General features: G+C 38.6%; 5 protein-coding genes across 6 annotated transcripts in view; 4 read left to right on the top strand and 1 right to left on the bottom strand.

Moving 5' to 3' along the window:
• The window catches only part of LOC104769696 (tRNA (adenine(58)-N(1))-methyltransferase catalytic subunit TRMT61A-like), a gene marked incomplete in the record, with an annotated part of 2,950 nt that extends 1,654 nt beyond the window's left edge, over positions 1–1,296 (bottom strand). Inside the window, 3 exon segments of the mRNA XM_019241728.1 lie at positions 91–325; positions 428–931; positions 1,180–1,296. Of these exon segments, the coding sequence (XP_019097273.1) occupies positions 91–325; positions 428–879 (687 nt within the window).
• LOC104769695 (isocitrate dehydrogenase [NADP], chloroplastic/mitochondrial) lies at positions 1,476–4,974 on the top strand. The gene is made up of 15 exons (XM_010493966.2): positions 1,476–1,865; positions 2,010–2,053; positions 2,141–2,250; positions 2,477–2,514; positions 2,602–2,679; positions 2,828–2,881; positions 2,966–3,067; positions 3,161–3,249; positions 3,340–3,443; positions 3,534–3,602; positions 3,692–3,807; positions 3,901–3,935; positions 4,012–4,154; positions 4,337–4,459; positions 4,727–4,974. The coding sequence occupies exons 1-15, from the start codon at positions 1,583–1,585 to the stop codon at positions 4,818–4,820; spliced, it is 1,482 nt and encodes a 493-aa protein (XP_010492268.1). The 5' UTR covers positions 1,476–1,582; the 3' UTR covers positions 4,821–4,974.
• On the top strand, positions 5,234–11,616 carry LOC104769694 (polyribonucleotide nucleotidyltransferase 2, mitochondrial-like). 2 transcript variants are annotated; one of them, XM_010493964.2, is made up of 17 exons: positions 5,234–5,651; positions 5,827–5,982; positions 6,117–6,287; positions 6,388–6,513; positions 6,589–6,750; positions 6,822–6,941; positions 7,247–7,384; positions 7,718–7,880; positions 8,064–8,189; positions 8,298–8,428; positions 9,213–9,432; positions 9,517–9,600; positions 9,838–9,917; positions 9,991–10,134; positions 10,315–11,052; positions 11,151–11,263; positions 11,351–11,616. In XM_010493964.2, exons 1-16 carry the CDS (start codon positions 5,331–5,333, stop codon positions 11,259–11,261), a joined length of 2,991 nt encoding a protein of 996 aa, XP_010492266.1. In that variant the 5' UTR covers positions 5,234–5,330; the 3' UTR covers positions 11,262–11,263; positions 11,351–11,616. The 2 variants fall into 2 exon arrangements, with proteins under 2 accessions (XP_010492266.1, XP_010492267.1); XM_010493965.2 differs by lacking the exons at positions 9,213–9,432; positions 9,517–9,600 and adding exons at positions 8,603–8,822; positions 8,907–8,990.
• Positions 11,919–13,774, top strand: LOC104769693 (high affinity nitrate transporter 2.7-like). The gene is made up of 2 exons (XM_010493963.2): positions 11,919–13,181; positions 13,266–13,774. The coding sequence occupies exons 1-2, from the start codon at positions 12,025–12,027 to the stop codon at positions 13,567–13,569; spliced, it is 1,461 nt and encodes a 486-aa protein (XP_010492265.1). The 5' UTR covers positions 11,919–12,024; the 3' UTR covers positions 13,570–13,774.
• LOC104772259 lies at positions 18,666–19,286 on the top strand. Its single transcript, XM_010496891.1, has one exon. It carries the CDS (start codon positions 18,666–18,668, stop codon positions 19,284–19,286), a length of 621 nt encoding a protein of 206 aa, XP_010495193.1.

Here is a 20,077-nt window from a genome sequence, read left to right as displayed (position 1 = left end):
AAGTCAGAATTATCAGATAATGGGTCAGAACTTACTTCTACAGCTCTATCAGTTTGTATTGTAAATGAGGATAAGCTTACCTATGAAATCTGATCTGAGGACTTCACAAGTGCGTTGTACTTGCTCGATGCAAGGTGAGAAAGAGCAGAGAACTCCATCCTGCTTTAACATCTTTGCTGCAGAAGGAACCGCAAGCCAGGGTTGTGGAAGGTCTAGGAAAACCGAATCAGCCAAACCTGTCAATTTCTCAGGGAAACCTTCTCCTTGAATGTCTCTAACCTCTACGGTTACTAAACTACTAATTCCCGTCTTCTCAAAATCTTCCCTGTTGCAAAGTAAAAGTAAAAGAAAAGATGCATAAGGACTAGACCTGTAAGACAAAAGCAGAACGAGAGAGCTAAAGTATCGAAGAAGTGAACAAAAATACCTAGCAGAGACAGCTCGTTGCTCGTGAAAATCAAACGAATACACATGTCCAGTTGGAGCCACAGCTCGAGCAAGTGAAGTAGAAAGCGAACCACTTCCTGTGCCTGACTCAAGAACAACACAGCCAGGCACAACTTCTAGATACATCACCACAAAGCTAATATCCGCAATGTAAAGAATCTGAGTCCTGTGGCTTAAAACCAATGTCCATAGCTCAGGAGTAGGAGCTAACAAGTACACAAATTTACCCTTGTTGCTGAATACTTTCGTCCCTAATGGCTTCCCTATCCAATCAGAGTGTTTATAGAAACCAAAACGGTTCTGAAGCACACCGTCTTTGCTTACTTTCACAGGTTTCATCACATCATGTCTCTCGTAAACGATAACCAAGTCTCCATCTTCAATACACCTTTTGAAAGACAAGGCTTTCTTTGACTCAGTTGGTAACATCATCTTTGAGATTACAGAATCACTTGTGTAGATTGAAGTACAAACCAGTTCTGTCCTGAAAATTCAAAGTCTCATGTCAATTACTAAACAAACAATTGATTCTTACAAATCAAAAATATATAATCGCAAACTAAATTATCAATACAAAGCTAAGCAACATTAAACATTCAAACACATTGATAATTAAGTTTGATTAAGGATCCAGAAACCTTAGTTTTAGCAAGGAAACACAACAACTAGACAAAGCGACGGCTTCTATAAGAAAATAATCAGAAAGCAATAGTAAAAATCGAAGATACTCACAGAGGAAGATTAAGAAGAGAAGCTAAGAACTTGAGCTGAGCAACAATGGAGTTTGGGTAATGATGTTTTGTGAGAAACAAATCTGACCAGACAAAGAAATAAAACCTCTCAGTAGGGTTTTCGTTTTCCTTTTTCTTTTTAATTTACAAATCAAAATCGGAAATTGAGACTAACCGGACCATATTACAGATTTGGTAAATTCGAACCGGCTAATCCGGGTTGGTTTATAATACAGAGGATTAATTTGACTGGGCCTTTCGTTGGGCCTACTTAAAATTCGGTTCTCCTCTTTTGTTTCTTATTCACCGGAACCGTCATCGTATAGCTCAGAGTAAACTTGCCGACGCGTCAGATTCAGTCAGTGGTCGACGTTGAAGGAAGGAGTTTGAGTGCGGTGACTCGGATGCTGAATAAGCTCACACACGGCGCTTTCACGTACAGTGCTAGCCTCGCCGCCATGTTATCTTCATCAACCGCTGCTGGTTTATCGTCTTCGTTCGTTTCTTCTACTCGGAATTCATGGAAGTCTCCGGGTTTTCTCAATTCCGGTTTATTCTCGGGTGGCGTTTCGAGGAATCGCGTCGCTTTTCCCGTTCAGTTTCTACGCGCATCATCTGTTCGATGTTTTGCCTCTTCAAGCGGTTCTGATAAAATTCAGGTTCAGAATCCTGTAGTTGAAATGGATGGTGAGACTCTTTTGCGCAAAATCATAGACTGATCGGTACTTAGTATCATAGATAATTGTTAAAGTCATTTGCTGGTGTTCCTTGCTAAGGTTGGTATCTCAGAGAATGTTTTTAAATTTGTTTGTGTATTTTGGAAATGTTCAGGCGATGAGATGACGAGGGTGATATGGAGTATGATTAAGGAGAAAGTAAGGATGTAATTTATCACCAAGTTTGTACCTTTTGATTACATTTTTTTGGACTGAGCTCATGTGTTGTTTTCTAATGTTTTGTAGCTTATTCTTCCTTATCTGGATTTGGACATTAAGTACTTCGACTTGGGGATTCTGAATCGTGATGCTACTGATGACAAGGTTACAGTTGAAAGTGCAGAAGCAGCTCTTAAGTAAGTGCTACTGATTCTTTGCACTTTCTTTGGTTTAGATTCTCTTTTGTATTAGAAAACATTCTAAAGCCTGAATTGTAATTTGTAGTTTTGGCCTCTTATTTCGCCTTTGCAGCCTCTTTTGTCAACAAATGAATGCCTTTTTTTGTGTGGCTTAAATTCGTTATTACTCTTTCTCTATGTGAAATTAAATTGATTTTGCGCTTTAAACTGTTTTCGTTTGCAGGTACAACGTTGCTATCAAATGTGCCACTATAACTCCTGGTATTTCATGTCCTTTGTAACACATATGCTGCTTGTTTGCATCAAAGGAAGCATTTTTATAGCTTCCCTATCTTATTTATTTGGCAGATGAGGGTAGAGTGAAGGAGTTTGGACTGAAATCAATGTGGAGGAGTCCTAATGGGACAATCAGAAACATTTTAGATGGTTTGTCTCTGTATTATCAAAGAACAATGCATGTTTTCCGAATAGGGATGTCTTGGTTAAATTGCTTTGCAGCTTTTTATTTCACCCAGCTAGCAGGTACTATTTTCAATCTTCATTGTTTTTACATAAGGTTTTCAATGTCTTCTAGGAACTGTCTTCCGTGAACCTATCATGTGCAGCAATATCCCCCGGCTTGTTCCTGGTAACTTTTGTTGCCTTGTTATGAATTTGTGTTAGGATCTGTATTTAGATACCACATGAGAACTCAAATCTTTTGTCTTTACAGGTTGGAAAAAACCTATATGCATTGGTAGGCATGCCTTTGGTGACCAGTATCGTGCCACTGATGCAGTTATTAATGGGCCAGGAAAGTTGAAAATGGTTTTTGGTAAGACCATACCAAACTATATTCATTAGATCATGATGATTCTTCAATCATTTAGTTTAGATTGTAAGTGAATGACTCTCATTGTCTTATTAGTCCCAGAAGATGGGAACGCACCTGTGGACCTAGATGTATATGATTTCAAAGGCCCAGGAGTCGCACTAGCTATGTACAATGTAGATGAAGTATGTCTCTTTTATTAATTGGCTTTAGTTTTATTCACTCTGGTTGTGAAGATTTTATTAACCACCATATTGCGTTTTGTGATATGCCAGTCAATTCGAGGTTTTGCTGAATCATCTATGGCGATTGCATTTAATAAGAAATGGCCACTATACTTGAGCACCAAGAACACAATTCTCAAGAAATATGATGGCAGGTTTGTTTTCTATGTTCTTGCCTTCTTGGTGATCTCTAAGTCTCGGGTTTGCATAAGCGAGCTGCTCTATAATCTGGTTGAACAATACAGGTTCAAGGACATATTTCAAGAAGTTTATGAGGCAAATTGGAAGCAAAAGTTTGAAGAGCACTCAATCTGGTTAATATCTTTACGCTCTTACGTAAAGTTTGCATCTTGCTTCCCCTTTCGTTAGTAAAGGTAATATGTAAATGGTATTATTGTTGTAGGTATGAGCACCGCTTGATCGATGACATGGTGGCTTACGCAGTAAAAAGCGAAGGTGGCTATGTCTGGGCGTGCAAAAATTACGATGGTGATGTTCAAAGTGATCTTCTTGCCCAAGGTATAATTTAAACCTACAATCCTTGAATGTTTATTTGTGTAAAGCAAGTAACATACTTAACACTTCTTATTGTTTTTCCTTCTTTAAATGTAGGGTTTGGCTCATTAGGCCTCATGACCTCCGTTTTGGTTTGTATCATAAACCTACAGTCAAGTATTAATTCTCTTTGCAAAAAAAGTCTTTACATGATAGAATTTGTTGCAGTTGTCTGCTGATGGGAAAACACTCGAGTCAGAGGCGGCTCATGGAACTGTAACTCGACATTTTCGACTGCACCAAAAGGGACAAGAAACCAGTACTAACAGCATCGCCTCCATATTTGCATGGACACGAGGCTTGGAACACAGGTATCTAAGCCTCTTTCAGACTTTCACACACAGCTTTATCATCCTATGTTTTGCTATTCTAGCTAGATTAGCTAACTGAGTTCTGCGTTTATTCATGCATTTACCTATTCCACTTGCAACGTTCTTGTGCTTTCTCTTGATCATCATCTGATGGATTCTTCTGCCCTTTTATACTGCTTAAGGGCAAAACTGGATAAGAACGAAAAACTAATGGATTTCGTCAAGAAGCTTGAGTCATCGTGTGTAAACACTGTTGAGACAGGGAAAATGACCAAGGATCTTGCCCTTTTAATTCATGGTCCCAAGTAAGTAGCCATTCCTTTCCTCACTAGCAGCAACTTGTCCATTACTAGTCATTTGCATGAAACAAAAAAAGAGCTCAAACCGTCTTTGATGATAAAAACTTATTACCAAGTAAACCGGAAATTGAATCTGAAACTGAAGAATGTGCTGGCGAGTCTTCAAATTAAGTTGTGTATATTGATAGGAAACCATTTAGCCAAAGCCAAACCAATTCGTACTGCATTCAGCTTTAATGCTGTTTTGATGGTTTCATGAAACTTTTGATGCAGGGCGAGTAGGGATTCGTATTTGAACACGGAAGAGTTCATTGATGCAGTGGCCTGCAAGCTCAAAACACAGCTCCACGAGATTCCTCTTGTCTGAACATTTCTGAGAACAATACAAAAATAATACTCGCCATAATAATTTCATAACGTAGCATAAAAACAATATTGGCGGTTGAATGATTTTTTGTTGGAAATAAACAAACGTTTTTGTTTCATTCTTCCAAGTTCATTGAAGAAATTACTAGTGACAATACCTATTTTACATTTCGTATCAAACATGAGTTCTCTTGCCTTCCATGGCGATTTACATTATGATTTATGAATATCCCAACTTAATTAACCTCACAAGTTAAAAAAACACACGCAATCAAAATTAACTTAAACAGAGAATCAGAGATCATGGGGTCGGTTTAATTAAATGTTAAGAAAATTCGATTGAAGCAGAACCGTACCGGACCGGGACCGCTAAAACCCTTTCTTTTAGTTTAATGTTGTCGGCTCAGTCTCAACTTCACCGGTGCGTTAAACCCTTTTCCGTTCTCCCTCTCTTCTCCGCCTCTCTCACACTCTCACTCTCTCTCTCTCTCTCTCTCTCTCTGTATGTGTAATGTCGTCAATTGTGAATCGAGCTAAGTCATCTTCTCTTCCGAATCTTCTCGCATGGCGTGCTTTAGGTTTTCGTACTATCTGCTCTGGCCGCCTTGGTTTCGCTCCCTCTGATCCAGACTCGCCGGCCTCCGCAGGAACCAAAATATTGGAATCTTTTAAGGAAGAGTTCGAAGTTGGATCCCGCGTTGTATCGTTCGAGACTGGCAAAATCGCTCGCTTCGCTAATGGTTCAGTTGTTCTGGGCATGGACCAGACCAAAGTTCTATCTACTGTTACCTGTGCTAAGACCGACTCTCCCAAAGATTTCTTGCCTCTCACTGTATGTTACATATCTTTCCATCATTATAGTTTCCCGATTTTGAAGCTATTATGGTTGAATTGTAATGAGGAATTAGGAAATGGTCTAGAGATGTTTGGTACCTTTTATGTTGTATGTATTTGTAGAATTCTCCAGGAATCTGATGTTTATGATACTTCGTGTAAACTACTGTCAGGTTGACTATCAAGAGAAGCAATACGCTCAAGGTTTGATTCCAAATACATATATGCGAAGAGAGGGTGCACCAAAGGAGCGGGAGCTGTTATGTGGCCGGCTCATTGATAGACCAATCAGACCCTTGTTTCCTTCAGGGTTTTACCATGAAGTTCAGGTATGATTTATTTTCTCTAGGTTCGTAGGAAATTTTACTATGTGGAAGTGTTCATTTGTAAGTTTGGGTTATCTTCATTTGTAAATGTTGTCGTGACGCTTTGGTTAGGCCGACTTATCTTTGGTCACATGCAGATAATGGCTAGTGTTCTATCGTCGGATGGGAAGCAGGATCCAGATATACTAGCAGCTAATGCATCATCAGCTGCCTTAATGCTATCGGATGTTCCATGGGGAGGACCCATTGGAGTCATTCGAATAGGAAGGATCTATGGGCAGTTTGTTGTCAATCCTACTATGGATGAGGTAACCGCAGTTTATTTGGTATATTGTTTAAATTTTTACAAATTTGTCGCCTCTGTTTCATTTTTTTTGTGCTTTTGTGGTGGTCGAAATCGGTGTATAGCTTAGCTCAAGTGATCTCAATTTGATATACGCTTGCACAAGAGATAAGACCATGATGATTGATGTTCAATCCCGTGAAATATCAGAGAAAGATTTAGCAGCTGCACTGAGGCTAGCTCATCCAGAGGTAGGTTCAAGAACCTTTCTTGGAGTTCCTAATACAATGTAATGTTATATAGTCTTGAATCGTTTTTTTACACAGGCTGTTAAGTACCTTGATCCCCAAATAAGATTGGCAGAAAAAGCTGGGAAACAAAAGAAGGAGTACAAATTGTCCATGCTTTCTGAGAAAACTTTAGAAAAAGTGACTGACTTGGCTGCAACGCGTATTGAATCCGTCTTTACTGACCCTTCTTATGGAAAGGTGTGTGCTCGCTTTGTTTCCATCTCAAAATTTGATTTTAAGCTCCTAGCCTGATAATTATTTATATCCAGTTTGAACGTGGAGAGGCTCTAGATAACATTGGAAAAGATGTAAGAAGAGTATTTGAAGAAGAAGGTGATCAAGAAAGCTTGAGCATCCTTCCAAAGGCTGTTGATACAGTGAGAAAGAAGGTAGGCTTTGTAAATTTGGAATTATATTTGGTTCCTCTTTGCTCCTATTTTGGGCGTACCTGTCCTGATAAACTTGACATAAAACTAGCACTTGAATCAGATAATTAAATATGTTCATTATTGAATAGCAATATCAATAATCTTTTGTCTAATCAATTATTATTCATAAGTTTATGAATTTCATTTTACTTTCAGACACATCTCAAGAGATTGCATAGACAGTCACTAGTAATGTGTTATAGGCTTTTGCATTTTTCTCTTTTGTTCACTGTCTTACTACTATTTCACTTTGACTAAAATATCAGGTAGTCCGTTCAAGGATGATATCAGATGGATTTCGAGTTGACGGGAGAAATCTTGATGAAGTTAGGCCCATCTATTGCGAATCCAGTTATTTACCTGCGCTGCATGGATCAGCACTTTTCTCACGTGGAGATACGCAGGTTCGTCCTGAAACTTTAGTTGCAGAGTGTATAAATTTATGGTAGAAACCTCTACTTCCCAAAAACGCCTATAAATGTAAACCTTTTGCACCAACAAAAAAAGAGAATCTCATGGTATTAGGTTGCAGATGGTTAAAAAATCCCTGAATTTTTATATTGTAAGCAATGACATTACTCTGTGCTTTGTGTCACTCATATGGGTTGCTATCTTAGCTTAGTTTCATTCTATTGCCGGTTCAAAAAATGTAATCTGAAGTGTTGGAGACAAGCTTAATCAGTTCACTGCATTTAATGAGAAGCTTGCTTAAAGATGTTTTGTATGTGTGTTAAAAGGTGCTCTGTACCGTCACACTTGGAGCCCCGGGAGATGCACAAAGCTTGGATTCCCTTGTTGGCCCCCCGAAAAAGAGATTTATGCTTCACTACAGCTTTCCTCCATATTGTACAAATGAAGTCGGAAAACGAGGTGGCCTTAACAGGCGTGAAGTTGGTCATGGTAAGGTCTTTGATTCCTTTTTTCTATTTGCGTTTAATGTCCTCAAGTATTATCAGTCTCTAGCTTATAATAGAACAAGGATAGATCTTTTTGTCTTCTTTTTCTTTGACATACTAGTGTTTTTTTTTCATCTAAGGAAATTTTTTGTGCTTTATGCTTGACTGCGTTTTACCATTTCTGTAGGAACGCTTGCTGAGAAAGCATTGCTTGCTGTCTTGCCCCCTGAAGAGGCTTTTCCTTATACAGTTCGTATAAATTCAGAAGTAATGTCCTCAGATGGATCCACGTCAATGGCAAGCGTTTGCGGAGGTATTCATTCTCACTCACAGGCCAGCTTGTATTATGTTTTTGCAAGCCGGTGCACACTATCATATGTTTCTATTTTAACTTCATAATGAAAGGCGTTTCGCTTCTCAGGTAGTATGGCATTAATGGATGCCGGAATCCCTCTGCGAGCTCATGTTGCGGGTGTCTCCGTTGGTCTTGTCACCGATGTAGATCCATCAAGTGGTGAAATAAAGGACTACCGTATAGTAACTGATATTCTGGTGAGTTCTCTTATTTTAATTTGTTGTGTTTTCTTGTTATGTGATCAGATTAATCATGAAACTGAAATGTGCGGCAGTGCAGTAGTTAATATAACCTTTGTCTTCTAAACCATGAGTAGTAGTATTAAGTTAATAAAAATAGATTTTATAGCAATACATACATTGATTTCTCAGGGTTTGGAAGATCATCTGGGAGATATGGATTTCAAGATTGCTGGCACACGAAATGGTGTGACAGCGATTCAGCTGGATATAAAGCCAGCTGGAATACCGTTGGACATAGTTTGTGAATCCTTAGAAAATGCACGTGAAGCCCGTCTTCAGATTCTTGACCACATGGAGAGAAACATAAATTCCCCACGAAGCCAGGATGGGGCTTCTTCTCCTCGGCTAGGTCTCTTTCCCACTTGTATCTTCGGTAACCTTAACTAATAGGATTTCCCCTGCTCAAACTCCAGAACTTATGTCTGTCTTGCAGCAACGTTGAAGTACAGCAATGACTCACTTCGTAGCTTGATCGGACCTATGGGTGTACTCAAGAGAAAGATTGAAGAGGAAACAGGTTACTTATTGACTTGNAATAAAGGACTACCGTATAGTAACTGATATTCTGGTGAGTTCTCTTATTATAATTTGTTGTCTTTTCTTGTTATGTGATCAGATTAATCATGAAACTGAAATGTGAGGCAGTGCAGTAGTTAATATAACCTTTGTCTTCTAAACCATGAATAGTATTAAGTTAAGAAAAATAGATTTTACAGAAATACATACATTTATTTCTCAGGGTTTGGAAGATCATCTGGGAGATATGGATTTCAAGATTGCTGGCACACGAAATGGTGTGACAGCGATTCAGCTGGATATAAAGCCAGCTGGAATACCGTTGGACATAGTTTGTGAATCCTTAGAAAATGCACGTGAAGCCCGTCTTCAGATTCTTGACCACATGGAGAGAAACATAAATTCCCCACGAAGCCAGGATGGGGCTTCTTCTCCTCGGCTAGGTCTCTTTCCCACTTGTATCTTCGGTAACCTTAACTAATAGGATTTCCCCTGCTCAAACTCCAGAACTTATGTCTGTCTTGCAGCAACGTTGAAGTACAGCAATGACTCACTTCGTAGCTTGATCGGACCTATGGGTGTACTCAAGAGAAAGATTGAAGAGGAAACAGGTTATTTATTGACTTGAACTTTGATTGTTAAAAGCTTCTTTATTTGGATAGAAAGAGTTGAGAAGAAAACTCAAGGGTGACCTTTAAAGACTAACAAGTTCGTGTTGAATTGAAGAAGTCAAGTGCTTTTAAGAAAGTAGTTTCGAAATGAAATTCATAAACCTATGAATAATATCCACTTGGTTTCTTATAGTTTCTCTGGAAGATTTTTTCTGATAAAGAAGTTTCTTTGTTTAGGTGCAAGATTGACTATTGACGATGGAACATTAACTATTGTTGCCAAGAATCACGCTGTGATGGAAAAGGCTCAAGAAAAGGTATATCTCTGTCAGCCCAGCTTTTAATTGATTAGTGATTATCCATGAATTATGATTTTATACATGTCCTCAGGTTGACCTCATCATTGGTCGTGAAATAATTGCTGGTAACGTGTACAAAGGCACAGTGGTAACTATAAAAGAGTACGGTGCATTTGTTGAGTTCAGTGGTGGTCAGCAAGGTCTACTACATATGTCTGAGCTATCTCATGAACCAGTAAGCTTTCTTAGTGAAAACCTGTGTCCGCTTCTTTTCCCCTATGGATTTCTCAAGTAAACCTAAATGTTTCTCCCTGCCAATACTTAGAGCGACGATCTCTGGAGTTTTCTTGTTTGTTTGCCATTACTCTAGTTGAGATTTGGTTTTAACTTACCATGTGTTTATGCAATCCTCCAGGTCTCCAAGGTTTCAGATGTATTATCTATTGGCAACTACATCACTGTGAAGTGCATCGATACCGATGTCCGCGGTAACATTAAATTATCTCTCAAAGCATTGTCGCCCAAACCCAAACGCAAACCAGAATCTGATCCTGAGAAATACCCGGTGATGAAAGAGTCGTCAACAGTCTCCATAGAAACGTCTAGTGTTGGAGAGACAGTTGCAAGCATGCCCAGTAAAGTAACGCCACCTCAGAAATCTAAATTAGCAGTTCCTGCAGTTGTTATCCGTACTGCTGTAGATTGTGATGAGGCAGAGAAATTTTCCCCTGTGGAGAAGAACAACAATCCTAAACGCGCCGCAACACCGAAGCCAGACCGGAAACCCAAATCCACTACCTCTAAGCTGACTGCATCACAAAAGGAAGAAGAGGCACTCGAACTTTGTGCTCCAGAAGAAATTAGTGCTGAGTGTGGTGAGTCACTGAAGCAAGACGGGAAACTAAAATCCGCTTCTCCCAAAAACAATAGCACTGCTTCAACTGTTTCTGATTCTAATCTAGTATCATCTCCAAAAGCTAAGAAATCAACTAGGAAGGAGGATCAATATGAGAACAAGGCTGAAGAGAATGCAACGGTTAGTACCCGAAACCTGAAAATAGGAACAGAGATGATGGCCAAGGTGCAAGAGGTTCGACCCCTTGGATTGGTTCTTGATTTAGGTGGTGGAATCCGCGGTATGTACAAATTCGAGGTATGTTTCAGAAAGTTACCCTTTTACTTATTCTCCCATGTTCTTAGTTAAGTTGAAGCGATACTTAATTCTTGCTTGCTTACTATGTATGAGTACAGGATAATGAAGAAACAGAGTTTAAAAAGGGAGACACATTGCAAGTAAAATGTACAAGTTTTACAACAAAAGGAGTCCCTGAGATGGTTTTGGTTGACGAAGAGGAAGACTAGTGGTAAACTCTCTTTCTTCTCTAGAAGGCTTTCAACCCAAGGGAACATGTGGAATCAGTATCTTACGAAAATGTTTTTTTAAATCATAGGGATCGAATCAAGAGATGATATGTAGCTGATTTTGGTGAGCAAATCTTGGTAGATAGATTCATTGGCGTCACAAATGGGTTTCCTCGAGGAAAACTAATGCAATCATCAGTAGCGATAACCGGATAGACCAAAGAGAAATTCAACCCGACCGGTTTTGTTTCACTTTTTTATTCGGGGTGTTTTGTGGAACCAATGTGGCTGGTATGTTTAGTGTATTAGTAACTGACGAATGAAGTTTTTGGAAAGGTGCGTAACGTAAGTTTCATCGCTTTTGGTCTCGTTTCTGCATAAATACAAAAACTAAGTCGGCAGCTAAAGATAGTAACTACGCATCCCAATGGCATTTCTTGAAGATAGTAACAAATCAATACTATTTTTATTAACAACAAAAGAAGAATTTTTGTACGTCTTTTATTTGGTTCTTGTTCGGTTAAAATGTAATCTAGGTATTTTTGTAAATTACACTCGAAAAACTGCCAAAAGTTTGCCTCTCAAACATTTTAAATGTTTCTTTTTATAGTTTTTATGTCAACCATTGAAATGTTCATTAAAAGATTAAACTCAGTTTGACCTACCAAAAAAGGAAAATTTAAATTCAAAGATAACGTTTCATTGGGTGATCGTGTAAGTAAGAGTCGTCGTCAGCTGAGTTTTTCTTCTACTCCCAAGAGTAATGGAGCCATCTCAACCGTCGCTTTCACATACAACTATCCCGGTGGATTCCGACGGTCGAGCCACCGTCTTCCGACCGTTCTCTCTCTCCTCGCCTCACTCACGAGCCTTTCACCTAGCATGGCTCTCACTCTTCTCATGCTTCTTCTCCACCTTCTCAATCCCTCCTCTCGTCCCCGTCATCTCCTCCGACCTCAACCTCTCTGAATCCACCGTATCCGCCGCCGGGATCGCCTCCTTCGTTGGCTCTATCTTCTCTCGTCTCGCTATGGGACCACTCTGTGATCTCATCGGACCAAGAACTTCCTCGGCGATCCTCTCTTTCCTCACCGCTCCAGCTATTCTCTCCGCCGCCTTCGTATCCTCTCCGACGTCGTTCATCCTCCTCCGTTTCTTCGTCGGATTCTCCCTCGCTAATTTCGTAGCAAATCAGTACTGGATGTCATCCATGTTCTCAGGCAACGTCATTGGTCTCGCTAACGGCGTCTCAGCCGGTTGGGCTAACGTCGGCGCCGGTATCTCTCAGCTCCTTATGCCTCTCATCTACTCCACTATCGCCGAGTTCTTCCCACGCGCCTTTGCTTGGCGCGTGTCGTTCGTGTTTCCCGCCGTTTTTCAAGTTACAACCGCCGTACTCGTTCTCATCTACGGCCAAGATACTCCCAACGGCAACAGAGAAACATCGAAACAGAACAAAATCAAAACTCCCGAAGAAGATAAAGGCGAAGGAGAACATACCAATTTCGTTGAGATTCTTATCGGCGGGCTTGGGAATTACAGAGCGTGGGTCTTAGCTCTGCTCTACGGTTACTCTTACGGCGTCGAGCTCACGACGGACAACGTGATCGCCGGATATTTCTACGAGAGATTCGGGGTGAATCTGGAGGCGGCGGGGACGATCGCGGCGAGTTTCGGGATATCGAACATAGCGTCGCGACCGGCGGGAGGAATGATATCGGACGCGCTGGGGAAGAGATTCGGGATGAGAGGGAGGCTCTGGGGGCTCTGGGTGGTGCAATCGGTGGCTGGGTTGTTGTGTGTGTTACTCGGACGAGTTAACTCGCTCTGGGGATCCATCGCCGTCATGTGGGTCTTCTCTGTTTTTGTTCAAGCTGCTTCTGGCCTTGTCTTTGGCGTCGTCCCTTTCGTCTCCTCCAGGTTTGGTTAAGCATCGGTTTGATTTTAATTTGGTTTGGTTTGATTTATTCGGTTAACTTTTGTTTTTATGAAATGATGACACAGATCTTTAGGACTGGTGGCGGGGATTACGGGAAGTGGCGGCACAGTGGGAGCGGTGGTGACGCAGTATCTGTTGTTTTCAGGCGATGGTGTTAGGAAACAGAGAAGTATTTCACTTATGGGTTTGATGATGTTTGTGTTTTCTCTTTCTGTTACATCTATTTACTTCCCACGTTGGGGTGGAATGTGTTGTGGCCCTTCGTCATCGTCTTCTAGAAGTGAAGATGTTTCCCATCGACTCCTTGTGGACAACGATGAAGAGGAAGATGATAAAGTGAGAAGTGGTAGACTTCGTTCCGTTTGTTGATTGCGTTTTTGAGCTGCTAAGCATTTGGCCATAACATAAGTAATGGGTAATGGCAAATTAAGTAATACGTACACTAGGCAGATTAATCTTTTCCTATAAGGGGATTTTGTGGATCAAAATGTTAATGGAAGACTTAAGGAAGAATTTGCTGTTGTCATATCAAAGAGTCTTTAAACTTTTATATATGTTCTTGTTCGTGTTGAAATTGTCACTCCACAACAACAATAGAGCTGACGCCATTGCAAAACAAATCAGAATTAGTTTGCATCCTCTTTGTATATCTTGGAATAGTACTTAGACTAAGTGACTGCAACAAATCAACTCCTAGTGTTGCTTGCATGTTTATATTAGTGGAAAAGGAAGTTGACGTCAAAGAAGAAGAAAAAAAGGTAACTTCACAGACATTTTGATCAACTCGAATACTCGATCATTTTCACAAGCAAGAAAACTATAGTTGATCAGTCACCATTCAAAGCATTTGTTCCGATATGTAACATTATGAATTCTTGTAAAAAACTAACCCCATTAATTTGGTGAATGAATGAAGTCACCGACGTGGTCACGTTGATAAGTTTGGACGGTAAAGAAAGAGCTCGGCAGGGGTGACCTGAGAACACATGAAAAACGAGAGATGTAATGAAATAATGACGTGGCGTCATTACAGTCGTTGATTGCACATGTGTTCTCATGTCGACCCTGTCGAGATCCATTACCTTGACGATATTTTTCTCTGCTTTGTAACAAGTCATAAATTATAGGATAGTTACAATTCGAGTACCGATTTCGCTGAAAACTGATGGGGGACTGACTATATATATACACACAAGTTATGAAGGGATTGGGCAATAAATGGGTAGTACACAATCTCACCACAAAAATTGTAGTACACTTGGCTTAAGTATTATTGCATTCATTTACGTTTTCTTGTAGTACAATTTTTTCAAAAAAGTTCAGACAGACTTGTGTACCTGCAAAATTGATTAAAAGAAAACAATGTACTTGTTTGAAAGTACAACGACGAGTTTTGTACTAGCTGGTTGGAACGTTCAAAAGAGTGTACTAGGAAACGTTCCAAAGATACTCCACGTGTTTGTTTACTATTCACGATACATATTTCTTTCACGAACCAGTTTTGTCTGAATTAATTATTATTTTTTTCGCAATAGTTTTATAGAGATGCTATAAATTAATACTCTATAAATTAATAAATACTATAAATTAATAAATTTTGCAGGCCCCAAGTCGGGCTCGTGTAAAAAATAACAAAATTCGATAAGATAATAAAATAATAATTTTTTTTGAAATTTCAGTGTAAAATATAGTCCCAATAATATCATAAATTAATAATTATGTAAACTATATATATATATATATGTTGATGCTGAATAATAATGTATGATTCTCTAAAATTCATATCTATAAAACAATTGTTGTATTGTATTTTTAAATTATAATGATATAAAATACTCTATAACAGTTCATAAAAATAGCTAAATTTTTTAAGTTTTAAATTTGTAGATATATATCATTTTGATAGTTTGATAGACTATTAAAATACGACAAAGGATATTTTCGTAAATATATATATATATGTTATATGTATAAGTGAATTTGTCTATAGTATTTGTAATTTTAGTCAATAATGTTTTTTAGATATTACAAATTCAATTTCAAAACTATAAATTTACAATATTTGAAAACTTATTCTTATTTTGCTAAAATTATCACAATTAAAAATTTGAACAATTAAAGTTATATCTATAAAATAATAATTATTAATTTATACTATAAAATAATAATTATAAATTTATAGATAAATTAATATCACTATAAATTAATAAAATGTCATGATTCCAACATTATTAATTTATAGAGGTTTTACTGTAATTAACTAATTAAGTTTGTTCTCGTTATAGTTGAATTTGTATCCTGTAGTCTGTAGTCATATTTTTCATACATAGTTATGTTTTAAGTATTATCCAAATAAAATCGTATCTATATTTTCATACATGTTGCAATTGAGTTTACATAGCCACATAACATATTATCAAAATGTCATTCTAACTCACAAAAAAAAAAAAACAAATAATGCATAGAGTAGACAAATAAATTAATGCAACAATCTCATTTCGGCTATTTATCATTAAATTTTGATAGTTGGGGATTTATGTTGTAATTAAAATGATTGAACCAGGACCAAAATAATAAAACCGGGTCGGTTAGCATTTTAATCGGGTTTAAAAGGGTATGTTGGCATTTTAGTACATTTTGGAAACTTAATTAGTGTTTTAGTACAAACACTATTTATAATTGGCAAAATAGGTGAGAGAGTGTTTGTGTGTGAGTGTGTGTGAGATAGGAGAGTTATGTAGGACCCATTTGTGAGATTGAAAAATTAGGATAATTATTTAAATAATTGTTAATATAATCTTTTTTGGAAAACTTTTCAGATACAAAAAAAATCTATATTTTTTTCTTTATAATTTGATATGCATTTTGTTTAATAATTTTTAAATATATTCTATACATCTTTTTTACCCGTACACTTTATTAAGTGTACGGATGTCTGTACACATTATTAAGTGTACGGACTGTACACATTATTAAATGTACGGATGTCTGTACACCTTATTAAATGTACGGATATCTGCATATCTTATTCAGTGTACAAATGTCTCTATACATTAATGTTTACACTTAGTAATGTGTAGAAACATGTGTACACTTAATAAGGTGTGCAGATATCTGTACATTTAATAAGGTGTACAGACATCCGTACACTAAATTATGTGTACGGATACAAAATTTGTAAAAAAATATTTAACATTATCAAATAAAATCATCAAACAAAATACATATCAATTATAAAGAAAAAAATATAGATTTTATATATTTGAATTTTTTTTTTTTTAAACATATTACCAAAATATTTGAATAAATATATTTTTCCCTCATTTCTCTTTATCTCTCACAATTCTATCTCATAAACATTATATCTCACAAGTGGGACCCTGACTATTTTTCCAATTATAAATAGTACATGTACTACTTTTCAAATTATGTTTCAAAAATGGGAAAAATGTCGTTTTAACAATGAACTTTCAAAAAAACGCCATTTAAACCATCAATTTTGCCTGCGGCCATTTAATACATCGAGTTTTTGTTGACTTCCTCTTTAAAACATAGAACTGCATTGACCAGGCCAAAAACCCGAAGTTTTAATTTTGCAGTTAACACCCGTTAATCCCGTTAGCTCCTCTGTTACGACCGTCGTTAACATAACCGTTTGGGATAAAACGACGTCGCTTTATCCTTCGACTCTGAAAACAAAATCCCCAATTCGAAGTCAAAATCCCCAATTCGAAGTCTAAACCCTAATTTTACAAAATCCCCAATTTCACGAACCCTAGTTTTACGATGCCAAAAGTGAGAAATAAGGGAGTGATTTCGTTTGTCGGAGATGGAATCGAAGCTCCATCACAGAGTCTAGTTGTGTATGACAGTAACGATGTTGATGCAGCTCCACCGCGAATCGAAACATATAGTGTTGTCGGAGATGGAGCTCTACTGCAAGGCGTCTCGGAGTCTGAGGTCGGAGACAAAGTACAAAGTGGACCTTCTGAAGACATATCAGAGTCTGTTGCCGGAGGTAAAGGTCGAGCTACACGAGGACGAAAACGAAAAAAGAAAGTTGGCGAACCTGAGTCTGAGCCGGAAGCAGAACACGACAGTGATGATGATTGCCAGATATATGGTGATGATGACTTCGATGGTGTTGATGATAGAGTAGGCGGTGGAGAGGAAGAAGTGCACGGTGGAGAGGACGACGTTGCTAACGTAAACATTAGAGACGACTTCCCAGAGGCTGCTAGGGGTGAAGAAGCTGGTTCTGACTCTGACAGCGGGGATGATGTATGGGATGATGACAAGCTTCCAAATCCTTTGTCATCTGATGACGAAGACGAAGCAGATGATGCCAATGAAGGGAACGGTGATGGAGATGTTGACGATCCAGAGTCTTTGCTTGCAGTGGAGAAGACTTTCAACTCGCCTGAAGAATTTAAGCTTGCTGTGCTGATGTACTCATTGAAGACAAGGTATGACATCAAATTATATAGATCCGAAGCTTTGATGGTTGGTGCTAAATGTTGTTATGTCGATGATGATGGTCGTCCATGTCCATGGAGAGTTTATTGTTCCTATGAGAAAAAGAAACATAAGATGCAGATAAGAGTAGTTGTCAATGAGCATATATGTGTGAGGTCAGGCTATACGAAAATGTTGAAGCGGTCTTCCATTGCGTTTTTGTTTGAGGATAGACTGAGAAAGAATCCAAAGATTACCAAATATGAGATGGCTGCTGAGATTCAGAGGGAATATAACTTGGAAGTGACACCAGACCAGTGTGCAAAAGCAAAAACGAAAGTTATGAAGACAAGAAAGGCAAGTCACGAATCTCAGTTTGCAAGGATATGGGATTACCAAGCCGAGGTGTTGCAGCAGAACATAGGGTCCGAATTTGAGATAGAGACAATCCCTGGGCCAGTAATTGGAAGCAAACAAAGGTTCTACCGTTTATACATTTGTTTTAAATCCCAAAAAGAATCATGGAAAGAAACTTGTAGACCGATTATAGGATTGGATGGAGCTTTTCTGAAATGGAATATTAAAGGTCATGTGTTAGCAGCAGTTGGAAGAGATGGGGATAATAGGATTGTCCCTCTTGCTTGGGCAGTGGTAGAGATTGAAAATGATGATAACTGGGACTGGTTTGTGAGACATATCTCAGTAAGTTTGGGCCTTCAAACGATGACAGATATAGCTGTAATATCAGACAAACAATCGGTTAGTCATTTCATTATATGTTTAAGGTTTGTTTGTGTTTGTTTGTTTGAAATGTAAGGTCTAACAAATGTCTTCGTTTTTGTTTGTAGGGTCTAGTTAAAGCTATACATAGCATTCTTCCACATGCTGAGCATCGACAGTGTTGTAAACACATTTTGGATAATTGGAAGAAGGACAATCACGATCAAGAACTACAAAGGATGTTTTGGAAGATAGCACGCGCCTAAACGACAGGAGAGTTTGCTGATCGAATGGCAGAGCTAAAGGCGTACAATCCTCAAGCTTATGCAACTCTGCAACTAACGAATCCGCTGACATGGTCTAGAGCTTTCTTCAAGATTGGCACTTGTTGCAATGACAACCTTAACAATCTAAGTGAATCTTTCAATATAACCATCAGACAGGCCAGGAAAAAGCCCTTATTGGATTTGCTAGAGGACATTAGGAGGCAATGCATGGTCAGGAATGCCAAGCGGTTTCTCATAGCTGATAGGCTCAAGACAAGGTTTACCAAGAGAGCACATGCCGAGATTGAGAAAATAATAGCTGGGGCAGGGAATTGCCAGAGACTTATGGCCAGACACAATATTCATGAGGTATCTTCGAATGGTGTTAATTACAGGGTTGATATGAATCAGAGAATTTGTGGTTGCAGGAAGTGGCAGATGGTTGGAATCCCTTGTATTCATGCTGCATGTGTGATAATAGGAAAGAAAGAGAAAGTTGAGGACTATGTCAGTGATTACTATACAAAAATAAGGTGGCGAGAAACATACCGAGATGGTATTATGCCTGTTCAGGGGATGCCATTGTGGCCTAGATTGAATAGGTTACCTGTATTGCCACCCCCATGGAGAAAAGGCAACCCATGAAGGCCTAATAACTATGCAAGGAGGAAAGGAAAGAATGAAACTTCATCTACTTCAAAGATGTCTCGAGAAAAAAGAGTAATGACATGCTCTAATTGTTTGCAACAAGGACACAACAAAGGTTCATGCAAGAATGCAACAGTCATATTTAATGTACCAAAGCGACCAAGAGGTCGACCAAAGAAAACTCAGGTATGTTTTTTTTTTTTTTTTAATTTTGTGCGTAAACCTCACATCAATCATGTATGGATATGTTATGACTGAAGTTCTCAAATGATTTAGGAACCAGAAGCTCACATATCACAAGTGCCAACAGTTGGATCACAATCTCGTCAAGGACCACCAATGCAAGCTCACGGATCAGAAACACATCAAGGACCTCCAAGACAATCTCACGGTTCACAAACTCATCAAGGACCTCCAAGGCAAGCTCACGGAACACAATCTCATCAAGGACCTCCAAGGCAAGCTCACAGAACACAATCTCATCAAGGACCTCCAAGGAAAGCTCACGGAACACAATCTCATCAAGGACCTCCAAGGCAAGCTCACGGATCACAATCTCATCAAGGACCTCCAAGGCAAGCTCACGGATCACAAGGCCCGACAGTTGGATCACAAACTAATCAAGGATCCCAAGGGGAAGCTGAAGGATCCCAAGGACAAGGACTAGGTCGATTTGCAACATGGTTTGAGTGTTCTTCTTAGATTAGGTTTCTGAATGTGATGTTGTTTTTTATGGTGAAGAAAGATTGTTGTTGTTTCAACCTACTGTTTAATCTGGTTTGTTGTCT

Source organism: Camelina sativa, chromosome 20 (assembly GCF_000633955.1).
Source record: "Camelina sativa cultivar DH55 chromosome 20, Cs, whole genome shotgun sequence".
Lineage (NCBI taxonomy): Eukaryota > Viridiplantae > Streptophyta > Magnoliopsida > Brassicales > Brassicaceae > Camelina > Camelina sativa.
The sequence above is the reverse complement of the archived record's forward strand: the minus strand, read 5'-3'. Positions and strand labels throughout refer to the sequence as shown.